A 19,111-nucleotide genomic window follows, 5' to 3' on the forward strand; every position below is an offset into this window, starting at 1 on the left:
AAGAGCAGAAGAAAAATAAAGTGGAAAGGTTTGAGGCAATATCTGAAGAGTTTTTGTTACGGTTCTTTGAGCTCACTGTAGAGTCCTTGATTGTAGGTAGATCTTGCTTTTTGTTGGGGCCCAGTATTCTTAAACCTTGTTCACCATAGGAGACTTTTCTCTCTTGGGGTTCATGTGTCTTAAGTGGATTCAAGGGCTTGTGAGAAAGAGATGGGAGCAGACAGACAGGAGAGGCTGTGGCGAGCCAGCCAGGAGAGATCATCTCAGTCCAGGAGCGATCATCTCAGTCCAGGAGCATTCTGTTTTTTGCCCAAACTGTTTGTACAAATTCAAAAAACTCAAGTTGCCCAGCAGGTTAGTCATGTGACTAGCTGGTTTGACCATGTCCGTTTGTGTATTCGGCCATCTTAGCAGTCATTTAGAATGCGAGCTCCTCCATCTTCAACGTCTGGTGATCAAAAGTCCATTGTGGGTTGAATGTGTCAGGGAATGGCTGCTTTGTCCTTTCAAACATCCTGTTAGTATGTAAATATCTCTTCCAGCTACGGCTTGTTTAACAAGTCCTTTCTTCACTCCAGTAACAGTTTTTAAAATCAATGTTCATGACAAAATTAATGTGCCTCATTCTTGGCAGGTGGGGGCCTATCCTAACAGGTAGGAAGAACATGGAGCGACAATATGAAGTAAAGGGTGCAATTCTAAAGTGGGTTCGGGAGCAGAGGGACCTGGATGAATATGTGCATGCGTCATTAAAGGTGGCAGGACAGGTTGAGAGTGTGGAGAATAAAGCATAAAGTATCCTGGGCTTTATTAATAGGGGCATAGAGTACAAGAGCAAGTTATGTTGAACTTCTATAAGACACTAGTTCAGCCGCGGCTGAAGTACTGCGTCCAGTTTTGGGCGCCGCACTTTAGGAATGATGTGAGGGCATTGGAGAGAGTGCAGAAAAGATTCACGAGAATGGTTCCGGGGATGAAGAACTTCAGTTATGAAGATAGATTGGAGAAGTTAGGACTGTTTTCCTTGGAGAAGAGAAGGCTGATTTCATAGAGGTATTCAAAATCATGAGGGGTCTGGACAGAGTAGATAGGGAGAAACTGTTCCCACTCATGAAAGGGTCGAGAATGAGGGCAGAGATTTAAAGTAATGGGTAAGAGAAGCAAAAGCGAATGAGGAAAAACTTTTTCACCCAGCGAGTGGCTAATGTCTGGAATGCACAGCCTGAGTGTGTGGTGGAGGCAGGTTAAATTCAAGCTTTCAAAAGGGAATTAAACTGTTATATGAAAAGGAAGAATGTGCAGGGTTACGAGAGAAGGTGGGGAATGGCACTGAGTGAATTGCTCTTTTGAAGAGCTGTGCTGATGCGATGTGCCGAATGCACCACATCCTGCGCTGTAGCAATTTTGTGAAAAAAACTGCACATGGATGGGCAGGCGCGATAGGTGGTGCATACACAGAAGTTACTTCCGATCTGGCGTCTGGCATTACAGTGGTCGGATTAACCTAATTGAGTTATTTGAAGTTACGGAAAGGGTTGATGAAGGTAATGCAGTAGATGTTTTGTATATATGGACTTTCAAAAGGCATTTGCTGATTGTACCTCATAACAGATTACTTTGGAAAATAGCACGTGGCATTAAAGGGATGGTGGTAACTTGTATGTAAAATTGGCTAAGGGATAGGAGGCAAAGAGTAGTGATTAACGACTGTTCTGATTGGAGAGAAGAATACATTGGGGTCCATATTGGGATCATTGCTTTTCTTGTTATACATAATGAGCTGGACTTGGGTATAGGGAGTATAGTTTTGAAGTTTGAGGATGATACAAAACTTGCCGACTAGTGAGCAGAATAGTAACAGACTTGAAGGAGGACATATGAAATTTTTGGTAGCCGCAATTTAATGCATTTTCGGAGGAATAATTTGCAGAGGCAGTATAATCTAAAAGTGTACTATTTTGAGGGGGCACAGGTGCAGAATAGATGGACCTGAGGGTATATATTCACAAATCTTTTAAGTTGGAAGGGAATGTTGATGAAACGGTTAAGAAAATGTATGGGATACTTGGCTTTGTGAATAGCATTGAATACAAAAGCAAGGAAGTCAGGCTTAACTTTTATAAATCTTTGGTTAGGCCTCAGCTGGAGTACTGTATCCAGTTTTGGGCACCACATTTGAGGAAGGTTGTCAAGGCACTGGAGAGGATAGAGAGGAGGTATACCAGGATGAGGAAATTCAGTTATGTGGAGTGATGGGAAAAGCTAGGATTATTCCCCTCTGAGCAGAACAGATTAAGGAATTCAAAACTGAGGAGTTTCATGGACCAAGTAGGGGGGAATGATTTCCTGTGGCAAGTGAGTCAGTAACCAGAGGTTTTAGATTTAAAAATAATTGAACTACATTCAAACATGAACTAGGAGCAGGAATAGGCTATTCAGCCTCTCGAGCCAGCTCCGCCATTCTGTAAGATCATGGCTGATCAGCTTGCGGACTCAACCACACGTTCCTGCCTGCCCCCGATACCCATTGACTGCCTTGTTTGTCAAGAATCTGTCTACTTCTGTCTTAAAAACATACAATGACCCTGCCTCCACTGCTCTCTGGGGAAGAGTTTTAGTATTGGTAACATTTCCTTTTCTTAGCAGTAGCAAAGGGTCAACTAATAAAGGAATGGCAGGATTGCTTTAACCTCTAGAGTGCACCTCCTGTGCCGTGTGGGAGCTCCAGGATGCTTCCTGTATCCTGGAGAACCATTTGTGCAGGAAACGTGATCAATTGCAGCAGCTTGAGCCCCGGATTTTGGAACTTGAGCAGGAGTTGGCGACACTGCAGTGCATTCGTGAGGATGAGAGCTACATGGATAGGACATTTATAGATGTGGCCACCCTACAGCTTAAGAGTATGCGAGAGAGGGAGTGGATGACCATCAGGCAGTCAAAAATAAACTGGCAGTTTAGATAAACTGGTAGTGCAGGAGACCCCTGAGTGCATTTCACTCTCCCACCAGATATTCAGTTCTGCATACTGATGAGAGTGATGGTTCACCTGAGGAGTGCAGCCAGAGCCAAGTCCATGGCACCATGGGTGGCTCAGCTGCAGAGGGGGATACAGGGAAGACTGGAAGAGCCATAGTGATAGGTGATTCAATAGAAACATATAAAAATAGGAGCAGGAGTAGGCCATTCGGCCCTTCGAGCCTGCACCGCCATTCAATACAATCGTGGCTGATCATCCAAACTCAGTACCCTGTTCCCGCTTTCTCCCCATATCCCTTGATCTCTTTAGCCCTACGAACTATATCTAACTCTTTCCTGAATATATTTAATGGTTTGGCCTCGACTGCTTTCCGTGGTCGAGAATTCCACATGTTCACCACTCTGGGTAAAGAAATCCCTCCTCGTCTCCGTCCTAAATGGCATACCCCTTATCCTTAGACTGTGAACCCTGGTCCTGGACTCCCCCGCCATCGGGAACATCATTCCTGCATCTAGTCTGTTAGAATTTTGTAGGTTTCTATGAGATCCCCTCTCATTCTTCTAAATTCTAGCGAATACAAGCCTAATCAACCCAATCTCTCCATACGTCGGTCCTGCCATCCCAGGAATCAGTTTGGTGAACCTTCGCTGCACTCCCTCCATAGCAAGAACATCCTTCCTCATTTAAGGAGACCAAAATTGCACACAGTACTCCAGATGTGTTCTCGCCAAGGCCTTGCATAATTGCAGCAAGACATCTTTGCTCCTGTACTCGAATCCTCTTGCTGTGAAGGCCAACATACCATTTGCCGCCTTAACTGCCTGCTGCACCTGCATGCTTACTTTCAGTGACTAGTGCACAAGGACACTCTGGTCTCGCTGCACCTCCCCCTTTCCCAATCTAATCGCTGTTCAGATAATCTGCCTTTGTGTTTGCCAGCAAAGTGGATAATCTCACATTTATCTCATTTATCCACATTATACTGCATCTGCCATGTATTTGCCCACTCACTCAACCTGTCCAAATCACACTGGAGCTTCTCTGCATCCTCCTCTCAGCTCACACCCCCACCAGCTTTGTGTCATCTGCAAACATGGATATATTACAATTAATTCCCTCATCTATATCATTAATATATATTGTGAATAGCTGGGATCTGAGCACTGATCCCTGCGGTACCCCACTAGTCACTGCCTGCCAGTCAGTAAAAGACCCGTTTATTCCTACTCTTTGTTTCCTGTCTGCCAACCAGTTCTCTATCCATGTCTGCACCTTACCCCCAATCCCATGTGCTTTAATTTTGCACGCTAATCTCTTATGTGAGACCTTATCGAAAGCCTTCTGAAAATCGAAATACACCACATCCACTGGTTCTCCCTTATCTATTCTGCTAGTTACATCCTCAAAAAATTCCAGTAGATTTGTCGAGCGTGATTTCCCTTTCATAATTCCATGTTGACTTTGTCTGATCCTGTCACTGTTTTCCAAGTGCTCTGCTATTACATCTTTTATAATGGACTCTAGCATTTTCCCCACTACTGATGTCAGGCTAACCGGTCTATAATTCCCTATTTTCTCTCTACCTCCTTTTTTAAATAGTGGGGTTACATTAGCTACTTTCCAATCCGTTAGAACTGTTCCAGAGTCTATAGAATTTTGAAAAATGACCAGCAATGCATCTACTATTTCTAGGGCCATTTCTTTAAGTACTCTGGATTATCAGTAGATCATCAGACCGTGGGGATTTATCGGCCTTCAATCCTGTCAATTTCCCTACAATACTGATTTCATACAGTTCCTCCTCCTCACTAGACCCTATGTTCCCCAACATTTCTGGGAGGTAATTTGGGGTCCTCCTTTCTGAAGACAGAACCAAAGTATGTATTTAATTGGTCTGCTATTTCTTTGTTTCCCATTATAAATTTCCCTCATTCCTGACTAAGGGACCCACATTTGTCTTCACAAATTTTTTATGTTCTCTACAAGCTTATTCTCATACTCTACTTTCTCCTTCTTAATCAATCCCTTTGTCCTCCTTTGCTGAATTCTAAACTGCTCCCAAACCTCAGGTTTGCTGCTTGTTCCAGCCATTTTATATTTCAGGAGAACAGACAGGTGTTTCTATGGCCACAGATGTGAATCCAGGATGGTGTTGCCTCCCTGGTGCCGGGATCATGGATGTTACTGAGCGGCTGCAGAGCACTCTGAAGGGGGAGGGTGAACAGCCAGCAGTCATGGTCCACATCGGAACAAACAACATAGGTAGAAAGAGGGATGTGGTCCTGCAGTAAGAATTTAGGGAGCTAGGTAAGAAATTTAGCAAGCAGGACCTCAAAAGTAGTAGTCTCCAGATTACTCCCAGTGCCACACGCAAGTGATTACAGGAAGAAGAATAAGACAGATGAATGCGTGGCTGGAAAGAGGGTGCAGGAGGGAGGGCTTTAGATCCTTGGGGCATTGGGACCGGCTCTGGGGGAGATGGAACCTGTACAGGCTGGACAGGTTGTGTGTGAACAGAGCCGGGTCTGAGTTCCTTGCGGGACATTAGGCTAGTGCAGTTGGGGAGGGTTTAAACTAGTTTGGCAGTGGGGTGGAGACCGGAGGGTAAAATCAGAAATGAAAATGGAAGGCAGAAAATTATCGGATGAGTCTGGAAGACAGGAAATAAAGATTTGTAAATCAATTTCAATGCAAGGAGTAGAGCAAATAAAGCAGATGAGCTGAGGGCACAGATAGACATGTGGCAGTACGATACCATAGCTATTATGGAAACATAGCTTAAGGAGGGACAGGAATGGCAGCTCAACGTTCCTGAGTTTTCAGACGCGATAAGGAGGGGGATAAGAAAGGAGGGGGGAGTGGCAATTTTGCTCAAAGGAACAATTACAGCTGTGAGCAGGGATGATAGGTTGGAAGGTTCATCAAATGAGGCCATACGGATTGAGGTAAGGAACAAAAAAGGGGCAATCACACTGCTGGGAGTGTACTATAGTTCCCCAAACAGTCAGAGGAAGATAGAAGAGCAGATATGTAGGCAAATCTTTGAGAAGTACAAGAACAATCGGGCAGTAATAGGGGATTTTTATTACCCCAATATTAACTGGGATAGATTTAGTGTGAAAGGAACTGAGGGAGCAGAATTCTTGGGGTGCATTCAGGAGAACATTTTTGCCCAGTATGTAGCAAGTACAACAAGAAAGGACGCAGTTTTAGACTTAGTTTTAGGAAATAAAGATGGGCAGGTGGAAAGAGTGGCAGTGGGAGAGCATTTTGGTGGTAATGATCATAATTCAGTTAGTTTTAACATAATTATGGAAAAGGATAGAACAGGAGTTAGAGTTCTCAATTGGGGAAAGGCCAATTTTACTGAACTGAGGAGTGATCTAGCGAAAGTAGACTGAAAACAGCTACTTGAAGATAAATTAGTGTCAGAGTTGTGGGAGGCATTCAAAGGGGAGATACAAGGGGTTCAGAGTAAACAAAGAAAAAGGGCAGGACGGCCGAATCTAGAGCCCCATAGATGTCCAGGAGCTTACAGGGCAAGATAAGGCAGAAAAGGAAAGCTTACGTCTGATACCAAGAGCTCAATACTACAGAAAGCTGAGAGGAGTATAGAAAGTGGAGGGGTGAAATTAAAAAGGAAATTAGGAAAGCTAAGACAGCATGAAAAAATACTGGCAAGCAAAATCAAGGTGAACCCATAAATGTTTTATCAATACACTGAGCAAGAAAATAACTAAGATAAGAGTAGGGCCCATAAAAGACCAAAAAGGTAACCTCTGTGGAGGGGCAGAAGATGTTGATATTGTTCTTAATGAATACTTTGCATCTGTTTTCACAATTGGGGGATGATGCAGATATTGTAGTTAAAAAAGAGGGGTGTGAAGTATTGGAAGTGATAAACATAGGGAGAGAGGAAGTATTAATGAGATTAGTATCCTTGAGAGTTGATAAAACATCAGGACCAGATGAAATGTACCCCAGGCTGTTAAAAGAAATGAGAGGAAATAGCGGAAGATCTGAGCTTCATTTTCCAGTCCTCACTGGATACAGGTGTGGTGCCAGAGGATTGGAGGACTGCTAATGATGTACCTCTGTTTAAAAATGGAGTGAGGGATAGACCGAATAATTACAGGCCAGTCAGTCTAATCTCAGTAGTGGCAAAGTATTGGAATCAATTCTGAGACACAAGATAAACTGTCACTTAGAAAGGCACAGATTAATCACCTTGTCTGACCAACTTGATCGAATGTTTTGAAGTAACAAGGTAGATGAGGGTAGTGCAGTTGATGTGGTCTACATGGATTTTAGCAAGGCTTTTAACAAGGTCCCACATGGCAGATTGGTTAAAAAAAAAATCCCTTGGGATCCAGGGAAATGCAGCAAGGTGGATACAAAATTGGCTCAGTGGCGGGAAACAAAGTGTAATTGTTGACGGGCATTTTTGCGACTGGAGGGCTGTTTCCATTGGTGTTCTGCAGAGCTCGGTACTGGGTTCCCTGCTTTTTGTGGTACATATTAACAAGCCAGTAACCTGTCTCTAGATGCAGAAATCAACAAGCGCATGGGAAAGGCTTCCACTGCTATGTCCAGACTGGCCAAGAGAGTGTGGGAAAATGGTGCACTGACACGGAACACAAAAGTCCGAGTGTATCAGGCCTGTGTCCTCAGTACCTTGCTCTATGGCAGCGAGGCCTGGACAACGTATGTCATCAAAGAGCGACGTCTCAATTCATTCCATCTTCGCTGCCTCCGGAGAATACTTGGCATCAGGTGGCAGGACCGTATCTCCAACACAGAAGTCCTCGAGGCGGCCAACATCCCCAGCTTATACACACTACTGAGTCAGTGGCGCTTGAGATGGCTTGGCCATGTGAGACGCATGGAAGATGGCAGGATCCCCAAAGACACATTGTACAGCGAGCTCGCCACTGGTATCAGACCCACCGGCCGTCCATGTCTCCGCTTTAAAGACGTCTGCAAACGCGACATGAAATCCTGTGACATTGATCACAAGTCGTGGGAGTTAGTTGCCAGCGTTCGCCAGAGCTGGAGGGCAGCCATAAAGACGGGGCTGAAGTGTGGCGAGTCGAAGAGACTTAGTTGGCAGGAAAAAAGACAGAGGCGCAAGGGGAGAGCCAACTGTGTAACAGCCCTGACAAACAAATTTCTCTGCAGCACCTGTGGAAGAGCCTGTCACTCTAGAATTGGCCTTTATAGCCACTCCAGGCGCTGCTTCACAAACCACTGACCACTTCCAGGCGCTTATCCATTGTCTCTCGAGATAAGGAGGCCAAAGAAGAGATTAACAAGCCAACTGTGTAACAGCCCTGACAACCAATTTTATCTGCAACACCTGTGGAAGAGTCTCACTCTAGAATTGGCTTTTATAGCCACTCCAGGCACTGCTTCACAAACCACTGACCACTTCCAGGTGCTTACTCATTGTCTCTCGAGACAAGGAGGCCAAAGAAGAAGAAGCAGCATTAACTATTTAGATGTAAATGTAGGGGGCATGATCAAGACGTTTGCAGTGTGGTAAATAGTGAGGAGGATAGCTGTAGGCTGCAGTCAGATGGGCAGAAAAGTGGCAAATGGAATTCAACTTGGAGAAGTGTGAGGTGATGGATTTGTGGAGGTCAAACAAGGCAAAGGACTACATGATTAATGGGAAAATCCTGAGTCTCATGTAATTTGCAAATTTTGAAATAGTGACTTTTGTGTCCAGGTTGTTATCAAAAAGAGCAGTGGTTCCAACACTGCCTATGGGGGAACAACACTACACACTCCCCACTTGTCTGAAAACAACTGTTACCTCTGCTCTACTTTCTGTCCCTTTCGCCAATTTGGTATCCATGCAGCCCTTTAAATCCCTGGGCTTTAATTTTGCTAACAAGTCTATTATGTGGCATTTATCTTTCGCAAGTCTGTATACACATTAGCTGTACTACCCTCATCATTAAGAGTCCCCATTACATCAAAGAACTTGATCAAGTTAGTCAAGCATGATTTACATTTCATACATCCAGGCTGACTTTCAATTACTATCCCATACTTCTCTAAATGCAAATTAGTTTTGTCATAGAGAGATACAGCACTGAAACAGGCCCAACGAGTCCGTGCCGACCATCAACCACCCATTTATGCTAATATTTCAAGTCGATGAACTCTCATCAGAATGGGAAACTCTTTCACTTTCCATAAATGATGGCTGATTTGCTGAGTGTGTCCTGCATTTTTATCAGATTTCCATCATTGCAATATTTTGTTTTTGAATCAGCAGATTGCTAATAGAAATCAGCAGTAGTGCCATCAGACAATACCTGTACCTTGCTGAGTTGTTTGCTCATGCCAGGTTTGTGTTTTCTTGTGAGCCACTATAAAAATCTGAACTTCTGTATGGGCAATGCAAGATCATAGACATAGAAAATAGGAGCAGGAGTAGGCCATTTGGCCCTTCGAGCCTGCTCCACCATTCATTATGATCATGGCTGATCATTCAACTCAGTAACCTGTTCCCGCATTCGCCCCATATCCTTTGATCCCTTTCACCCCAGCATGCAGGGTTCTGTTTAGTTTAGTTTAGTTTAGAGATACAGCACTGAAACAGGCCCTTCGGCCCACCGAGTCTGTGCCGACCATCAACCACCCATTTTATATCAATCCTGCACTAATTCCACATTACTACCACATCCCCACCTGTCCCTATATTTCCCTACCACCTACCTATACTAGGGGCAATTTATAAAGGCCAATTAACCTATCAACCAGCAAGTCTTTGGCATGTGGGAGGAAACCGGAGCACCCGGAGGAAACCCACGCAGACACAGGGAGAACTTGCAAACTCCACACAGGAAGTCCCCAGAATTGAACCCGGGTTGCTGGAGCTGCGAGGCTGCGGTGCTAACCACTGCGCCACTGTGTCTGAGGCCGAGTTTGACAAATCCACGCCATTGGCTATTTCACATGATTTGAGTGGCAAGGTTGGTTTAGTCTTCCCTCTGGCCCCGTCCCCCCTCCAGGCAAGCTGATTAAAAACAACTGGCCACAGGAAGGAAGAATGCTTCAGGCCGCAATGAAGGCTCTGGATCGGTGCATGTGGGCTGCAACGTTGGGTGCCCATGTGTGACTGGTAGAGGTGGTGCTGGATGGTATGGTGTTTCAGCTTGGCCCCCAGATGCCATGCCAACAGTGACAGTGAGGGTGGTATATGACCGAATCCTATTAATGTTCTTATTAATCTTGTTTATACTATGCTTCATACTGTGAACAGTTCTGGTCTTCATATTGGACAAAGGATATAGAGGCACTGGAGAAGGTGCAAGAAAGATTTACTAGGATGATACCAGAACTAAGATTATACCCATTGGGAAAGATTGAACAGGCTGGGTCTCTTTTCTGTAGATCTGCTACAGCTCCCTATTCTATCCAGCTATTGCCATCTAACTCTTCTAATTTTGCAATACTTGTGTACATCATGTTTGATAATGCTTCTGAAGCATTGTGGACGTTTAGTAAGTTAAAGGTGCTGTATAAGTGCAAGTTGCGGTTGATACAGGTTATGTACAACAAATATCTCAAAATGGTTGAATTATTCTGATACAGAAAGTAATCTGAAAGATAATGGGGAAAGAGCAGCAGAGTTAGACTAAGTAGACAGCTCTTTCAAAGAGTCAGCACATCCATGATGGGCTGAATGGCCTCCTTCTGTGCTGCAAGATCCTATGTCTAAGTGACTGATGATGGCCTTTGTTTAGATCCACAGTTGGTGTAAGATTCTGTCTGACTCACAACACGCAAGATGTCAGCCCGAAGTGGAAAAAAGAAGATGACCAAGTTGTCACGCTCAGCCAGAGCGGGGGTCATATTTCCTGTTGGTAGGATGATGCGATACTTACGGAAAGCAACATTCAAATATCGTATTGGAATGGGAGCACCTGTTTACTTGGCAGCAGTCATAGAGTACCTAGCAGGTAAAAAGAAAAGTGTAAAAGTCTCATTACAGAAATGGATCCCTTATTCTTGGTGACCATATTATTTTGAATCTTCTGATTTTTAAAAGTGTGTGCTCTGGTGTAACTTGCTCTAACCCTTTTAACTCTAAAAAGTGTCTTTGTTGTAGCTGAAATCCTGGAACTGGCTGGAAATGCAGCAAGAGATAACAAAAAGAGTAGAATAACTCCAAGGCACATTCTGCTGGCAGTGGCGAACGATGAAGAATTAAATCAAGTAAGGCTTGTAATGATAAAAGAAAAATATTGCTGCTGTTGGTAATTTGAAATATAAACAGAAAATGTGGAAGTATTCAGGTCTGGCAGCATCAGTCGAGAGAGAAACAGTTAAAATTTCAGGTCGATGACATTTCATCAGTACTGGAAGAAGTTAGAGGTGTAATAGATTTTACGTACAGAGGAAAGGAAAAGGAGAGTCTTTGATAGGATGGAAGGCAGGAGAGACTAAATGCCAAAAAGGGGTGATGGTGCAAGGGAGTGGTAATGGGACAAATAAAGAAACCAAACTATGAATCTGAAGGAGCTGTTAAATGGGAATTGCAAAATCATTGCCAACAGCTGGTGGGGAAATGGGGACATTGGTTATGAGCTGAAATTGTTGAACTGAATGTAGAGTCCAGGAGCCTGAGGGGCTGTTCCTTGAGCTTATGCTGGGAAGGGAGGAGGCAAAGGGGCAGGTGTATGGGAAGCTGCCTGAGGCTAATCAAGAACCTTGAATTGCCAAAGGAAATTGGATGTATGATTAAGAGGGGGGAAAAAAGTACCAGGGTTCTTGGAAAAGAATAGGGCAATGATACTAATTGGATAGCTTTCAAAGAGACAGCATAGTTGCGATGTGCCAAATATCTTCCTCCTGCATTGTAAGATTCTATGATTCTAAAAGTGTGGGTGGCTGAGATTAGAAATCAGATGAGAGTGAAGGGCAGCTGTATGGGTACATTGATCTCTGTGACTAGGATTTAAGTTTCCTAGCATGCATTAAGTTTTGTTTCCGCAGCTGAGTTTCAGTACTTCACTCTGTCCGCAAAGAGATAAGCTGTGAGACATTGCAACACTTGAGTTCCCACAGGTCTTTCTGTAGCCTGTCTCAGCACAGTACTGATATAAGTCTGAGAAAACATCTGTTTGTCTGTCCTGAGGAATGATGTACATTAGGTACATATTATTACATAATTTGCGAGGGCTATGCTGTTGACAATAGTATAATTCCAATAATCTATCTTGATCTGAATGAAGTGATGAGTATAGGCTTGGCTCGTTGGCAGAGCACTTGCCTGAGTTCCAGTCCCACTACAGAAATTGAACATGTAATCAGAGCAGTGCTACACTGGTGGAAGTGCCATCTATTGAACAAAGAAATTAAAGCGTCTGCTTATTCAAGTGGACGTAAAAGATCCTGTGGCACTTGTTTTTGTGCAAATTGTCGGCCTGCATTTGCTGATATAATGGCAGTGACTATGTTTCAAAACTCAATTGCTTGCAGAGTGCTTTGCGGCAACTTCAGTATGTGAGAAGCCCTACATAAATGCAAGCTTTTACTGTTTGTATTATCTGAGATTCAGACCCCTTAAGGAGCCATTCTGAATATTAAAAAGAAACAAGTTCATTGTGTAAGTTTAGCTTTTCAAATTAATAAATATATAAAGACAACAAGTATTGCAATAGAATCATAGAAAAATTACAGCATAGAAGGAGGCCATTCAGCTCATCGTGTCCGTGCCAGCCGAATAAACTAGCCGCCCAATCTAATCCCACCTTCCAGTACCTGGTCCATAGCCTTGCTGGTTACAGCACTTCAGGTGCATGTCCAGGTACCTTTTAAAAGAATTGAGGGTTTCTGCCTCCATCACCGATCCGGGCAGTGAATTCCAGATACCCACCATCTTCTGGGTGAAAAAGTTTTCCCTCATGTCCCCTCTAATCCTTCTACCAATCACCTTAAATGTGTGCTCCCTGGTAATTGGCCCTTCCTGTCTATCTAGGCCCCTCATAGTTTTGTACACCTCCATTAAGTCACCCCTCAGCCTCCTATGTTCTAAGGAAAACAACCCTCGCCTATCCAATCTTTCCTCATAGCTGGAACTTTCGAGCCCTGGCAACATTCTTTTAAATCTCCTCTATACTCTCTCCAAAGCAGTTATGTCCTTTCTGTAATGTGGTGACCAGGACAGTATGCAATACTCCCTGTGGCCTAACAAGCATTTTATACAGTTCCAGCATCACATCCTGCTTTTGAATTCTATAACTCGGCCAATAAAGGACAGCATTCCATATGATGCCTTCACCACTATCTACCTGTCCTGCCACCTTCAGGGACCTGTGGACATGCACTCCAAGGTCTCTCACTTCTACCCCTCTCAATATCCTCCTGTTTATTGTGTATTCCCTCGCTTTATTTGCCCTCCCCAAATGCATTACCACACACTTTTCTGGAGTCTACACTATCCTCTTCACTATCAACTACACGGCCAATTTTTGTGTCATCAGCAAAATTTCCCAATCATGCCTTCCACATTTAAGTCAAAATCATTAATATATACCACAAGCAGCAAGGGACCCAACACTGAGCCCTGTGGAACACCACTGGAAACAGATTTCCATTCACAAAAACATCCGTCGACTGCTACCCTTTGTTTCCTGTCCCTGAGCCAATTCTGGATCCAACCTGACACATTCGCCTGTATCCCATGGGCTTTCATTTTACTGACCAGTCTGCCATGTGGGACTTTGTCAAATGCCTTATTAAAATCCACACCCACTGCACTACCCTCATCAATCCTTGTTACTTCCTCAAAAAAACTCAATTAAGTTAGTAAGACATGACCTTCGCTTAACAAATCCATGCTATCCCTGATTAATCTGTGCCTTTCTAAGTGGCAGTTTATCCTGTCCCTCCAGATAGATTCCAGCAATTTACCCACCACTGAGGTCAGGCTGACTGGCCTATAATTATTTGGCCTATCCCTTGCACCCTTTATAAAGAATAGTGCAACGTTTGCAGACCTCCCAATCGTCTGGTACTTCTCCTGTATCTAGTTAGGATTTGAAGATGATCCTCAGCGCATTTGCTATTTCCTCCCTGGCTTCCTTTAACAACCTGGAATGCATTCCATCTGGCCCTGGCGGCAGTAGGCTAGCTTCTGAACTGTTAATGGCACAACTGGTAGAATTATTAAACCTTTATTTACTCACCATTTATACACGTTCATTTTTAAATTTTCAGAAATAGATTGGCTATGATTGGAGCAACTACTTTTTTTATTCGCTTATGAGGCATGGGTCAGCATTTACTGCCCATCTCTTAATTGCCCTTGAGAAGGTGGTGGTGAGCTGTCGTCTTGAACCACTGCAGTCCATGTGGGTAGGTACACCCACAGTGCTGTTAGGAAGGGGGTTCCAGGATTTTGACCCAGCGACAGTGAAGGAACGGCAATATAGTTCCAAGTCAGGATGATGTGTGGCTTGGAGGGGAACTTGCAGGTGGTGGTGTTCCCATGCACCTGCTGCCCTTGTCCTTCTAGGTGGTAAAGGTTGCGGGTTTGGAAGGTGCTGTCCAAGGAGCCTTGGGGTATTGCTGCAGTGCATCTTGTATATGGTACACACTGCTGCCACTGTAAGTCGGTGAAGGGAGTGAATATTTGGCACCCCATCCACAATCAAGTGGGCTGCTTTGTCCTGGATGGTGTCGAGCTTCTTGAGTGTTGTTGGAGCTGCAGCCATCCAGGCAAGTATTCCATCACACTCCTGACTTGTGCCTTGGAGGTGGTGGTCAGGCTTTGGGGAGTCAGGAGGAAAGTTACTCGCCACAGGATTCCTAGCCTCTGACCTGCTCTTGTAGCCACGGTATTTATATGGCAACTCCAATTCAGTTTCTGGTCAATGGTGACCCCCAGGCTGTTGATAGTGGGGGTTTCAGCGATGGTAATACCATTGAACGTCAAGGAGAGATGGTTAGATTCTCTCTCTTATTTTAGATGGTCCTTGTCTGTCACTTGTGTGGTGCGAATGTTACTTGCCACTTATCAGCCCAAGCCTGGATATTGTCCAGCTCTTGCTGCATTTCTACACGGACTGCTTCAGTATCTGAGGAGTCACGAATAGTGCTGAACATTGTGCAATCATCAGCAAACATCTACACTTCTGATCTTATGATTTAAAGGAATTGATGAGACAGCTGAAGATGGTTGGGCCCAGTACACTACCCTGAGGAACTTCTGCAGTGATATCCTGGAGCTGAGATGATTGACCTCCAACAATCACATCCATCTTCCTTTGTGCTATGTATGACTCCAACCAGCGGAGAGTTTTCCCAAGGCTCCTAGATGCCATACTCAGTTAAATGTTGCCTTGATGTCAAGGCAGTCTCTCTCACCTCACCTCCAGAATTCAGCTGTTATGGCAATGTTTGAACCAAGGCTGTAATGAGGTCAGGAGCTGAGTGGCCCTGGCAGAATCCAAGTTTAGCGTCAGTGAGCAGGTTATTGCTAAGCAAGTGCCGCTTGACAGCGCTGTCAACGACACCTATCACTTTACTGATGGGGCAGTAATTGGCCGGGTTGGACTTGTCCAGCTTTTTGTGTACAGGACACACCTGGGCAATTTTCCACACTGCCGGGTAGATGCCAGTGTTGTAGCTGTACTGGAACAGCTTGGCTAGGGGCGCAGCAAGTTCTGGAGCGCAGGTCTTCAGTACTGTTGCCGGAATGTTGTCAGGGCCATAGCCTTTGCAGTATCCAGTGCCTTCAGTCGTTTCTTGATATCACGCAGAGTGAATCGAATTGGCTGAAGTCTGGCATCTGTAATGCTGGAGAGTTGAGGCCGAGATGGATCATCTACTCGGCACTTCTGGCTGAAGATTGTTGCAAATACTTCAGCCTTATCTTTCGCACTGATGTGCTGGGCTCCCCCATCATTGAGGATGGGGATATTTGTGGCGCCACCTCCTCCAGTTAGTTGTTTAATTGTCCACCACCATTCACGACTGGATGTGGCAGGACTGCAGCGCTTAGATCTGATCGGTTGGTTGCGGGATCGCTTAGCTCTATCGCATTGCTGTTTGGCACGCAAGTGGTTCTGTGTTGTGGCTTCACCAGGTTGACGCCTCATTTTGAGGTATGCCTGGTGCTGCTCCTGGCATGTCCTCCTGTGCTCTTCATTGAACCAGGGTTGATCCCCTGGCTTGATGGTCATAGCAGAGTACGATATATGCCGGGCCATGAGGTTACAAATTGTGATTGTGTACAATTCTGCCGCTGATGACCCACAGCGCCTCATGGATGCCCAGTTTTGCATTGATAGATCTGTTCGAAATCTATCCCATTTAGTATGGTGGCAGTGCCACACAACATGATGGCGAGTATCTTCAATATGAAGATGGTGGTCACTTTTACTAATACTGTCATGGACAGACGCATCTGCGGCAGGCAGAGTGGTGAGGACGTGGTCAAGTATTTTTTTCTGTTTTGTTGGTTCCCTCAGCAGCTGCCGCAGACCCAGTCTCGCAGCTGTGTCCTTTAGGACTTGGCCAGCACGGTCAGTAGTGGTGCTGCCAAGCCACTCATGTTGATGGACATTGAAGTCCCCCACCCAGAGTACATTCTGCACCCTTGCCACTCTCAGTACTTTATCCAAGTGGTGTTCAACATGGAGGAGTACTGACTCATCAGCTGATGCGGGGGTGCGGTAGGTGGTAATCAGGAGTGTTTGACCTGATGCCATGAGACTTTATGGGGTCTGAAGTCAATGTTGAGGACTCCCAGGGCAAATCCCTCCTGACTGTATACCACTGTGCTGCCACATGTGGAGGGTCTGTCTTGCCGATGGGACAGGACCTATCCAGGGATGGTGTTGGCGGTGTCTGGCACATTGTCTGTAAGGTATGATTCCATGAGTATGACTATGTCAGGCCATTGCTTGACTAGTCTGTGAGACAGCTCTCTCAAATTCGGTACAAGCCTCCAGATGTTGGTAAGGAGGATTTTGTAGGGTCAACAGGGCTGGGTTTGCCGTTGTCGTTTTCGGTGCCTAGGTCAATGCGAGGTGGTCCTTCCGGTTTCATTCCTTATTGACTTTGTAGTGGTTTGATACAACTGATTGGCTTGCATGGCCTTTTTAAAGGGCATTTAAAAGTCAACCACATTGCTGTGGGTCTGGAGTCACATGTCAGCCGGACCAGGTAAGGACAACAGATTTCACATATGAATCTTTACTAATTCCAGAGGTTGCATGATGTGCATTAGGAGTATCAGGCACACTGTCCATTTTCATTTTATATATAAATTAAACTTTTATCTAGATTTGTGCATTGCAATCATCTGATTCAAATTGGCCATGCTGAAGTGTTTCAGACTTCCCAATGGTGTTGCTCCCCACATCGTACAATTCTGGTTTGTAAAGTGCGGACCCAAAAACAAACTTCTGTAATTTACTGGTTTGAATTGCATTTTGCTCTTAGTGATGTCACAATGTACTAACATTTTGAATGAAATATATAACTGCACACCCACAGTAAATCCTGCCATATTTGAAACTGCTGTTACTTTTGTGTTTGTAGCTACTGAGGGGAGTAACAATCGCAAGTGGTGGTGTACTGCCTAGAATTCATCCTGAACTTCTGGCAAAGAAACGTGGTGCCAGAAGTAAAGCAGAAACCATTCTTTCTACATCCTCAGAAAAGAAAGCAAAAAAAGCAAAGGCTTCTCCAGTCAAAAAACCTGCCAAAAAACCTGCCAAAAAAATTTCAAAACCCAAATTATTCAGAAAGGTGAGGACATATGAAAAGTTCCTGGTATATTGTTTTATATACATTGTATCCCCTTAGCATCAGAGAGGCAAAATGGTGCTAAACTGTACAGGATTAGTTATTACAGCTTTAATCCTATATTTCATGAAGTGCGATTTGATGTTCGTAACGGTTGAAGCTCAAAATTCACCTTGGCCTAAGCCTTGTAATTTAGTTTTTTTTATCCTGGCCTTTGATCTTGTACTTCCCTCATCAAACTGGGAAAAGTTGTGTGAAGGGCATGATGTTTGGTTGCAGAAAGTTTTATATTCATTTAATCTTCATGATAAGTCTAATTTTAAATTTAATTGTCTACATTTGAAAGTGAAGTTACTGGCAAAATGAATTTGGATGGATATCATCTACTTTAAAACCTCATCCTCCACAAATGAACAATGGAAGTAACTCACTGATAAATAAAAACATAATATTGCTTGATTTTTAATATGGGACCAGAAAAGTATGGCATAGTAGGTTAGCACGCTTTCTTTTCTGTGACCTAGGTTCCAACCCCATTAGACTGACCGTGAACATTCTTCACTGCTGTTAGACCACTTATTACTAACATGACACAAGTAACTCTGTTGTATTTATTCACTATTTATGGGTTTGTTAGGGTGAGGAATATCCGTGCAGGGAAATTTAACATTCAGTTTCCCATACCCTTGCTCCAAACACATTTTTCCGTACCCAGTATTAAGCAGGCCAAGGTACAGCATGCGTACCATTCCTACTTTGTCTAACTCTCAATTTAACTACAGTGACATTTCCATTTCCCACATTATCATTAAAGCCTTTTGGCAACTGGGATGACACTGGCTAAAACTGTGATTCAAAGTTGAGCAGGCATCCACAAGCAGTAACATTAATCCTTTAGTCTGGTGTATAAATCAAAAGTGGTAATGCTGTAACCTGTCTTACCGATGATGCTTTCTTATCTGAATATATATAAACAAATTTTCATTGCAACAAATAGAAAACCATTAAATATATAAATAAATATAGATGATGTGCTGTCTAATTATTGGGATATGGAAAAATGGGAATTTGCCAATATATGGGCATCATAGAAATCTTTTAATATTGCATATAGTCTCTGGACATCAGATTTCATATCATAGTCTTAGCAGATTCACAAAATGCCCAAGCATTGTGGTGATATGTAATGCCATGTGCTTAAAAACAGGAACGCCAAGTGGGGTTTGCTTTTTAAACGAGGCTTAGTGGGTCATTGACACTCAAGAGAAACGGAATGTGTCAACATATTAATACCAAAGTCCGTTTTAGAATTATAATTGCCTATTGCTTTTGCTATGGCACAGAACAAACAAAATAATCTGT

The 19,111-nt window shown here is 43.9% G+C and overlaps 1 protein-coding gene across 3 annotated transcripts in view; it reads left to right on the forward strand.

Moving 5' to 3' along the window:
• Positions 1–19,111, forward strand: part of macroh2a2 (macroH2A.2 histone) — a 49,170-nt gene that overhangs the window by 19,291 nt on the left and 10,768 nt on the right. For all 3 annotated transcript variants that reach the window (XM_068020405.1, XM_068020407.1, XM_068020406.1), the window contains exons 2-4: positions 10,735–10,950; positions 11,100–11,206; positions 17,543–17,752. In XM_068020405.1, coding sequence (XP_067876506.1) covers positions 10,779–10,950; positions 11,100–11,206; positions 17,543–17,752 — 489 coding nt within the window. In that variant the 5' untranslated portion in view covers positions 10,735–10,778. The remainder of the gene's footprint in view (positions 1–10,734; positions 10,951–11,099; positions 11,207–17,542; positions 17,753–19,111) is intronic.

The sequence above is a fragment of the Heterodontus francisci genome, chromosome 42 (genome assembly GCF_036365525.1).
Source record: "Heterodontus francisci isolate sHetFra1 chromosome 42, sHetFra1.hap1, whole genome shotgun sequence".
NCBI lineage: Eukaryota > Metazoa > Chordata > Chondrichthyes > Heterodontiformes > Heterodontidae > Heterodontus > Heterodontus francisci.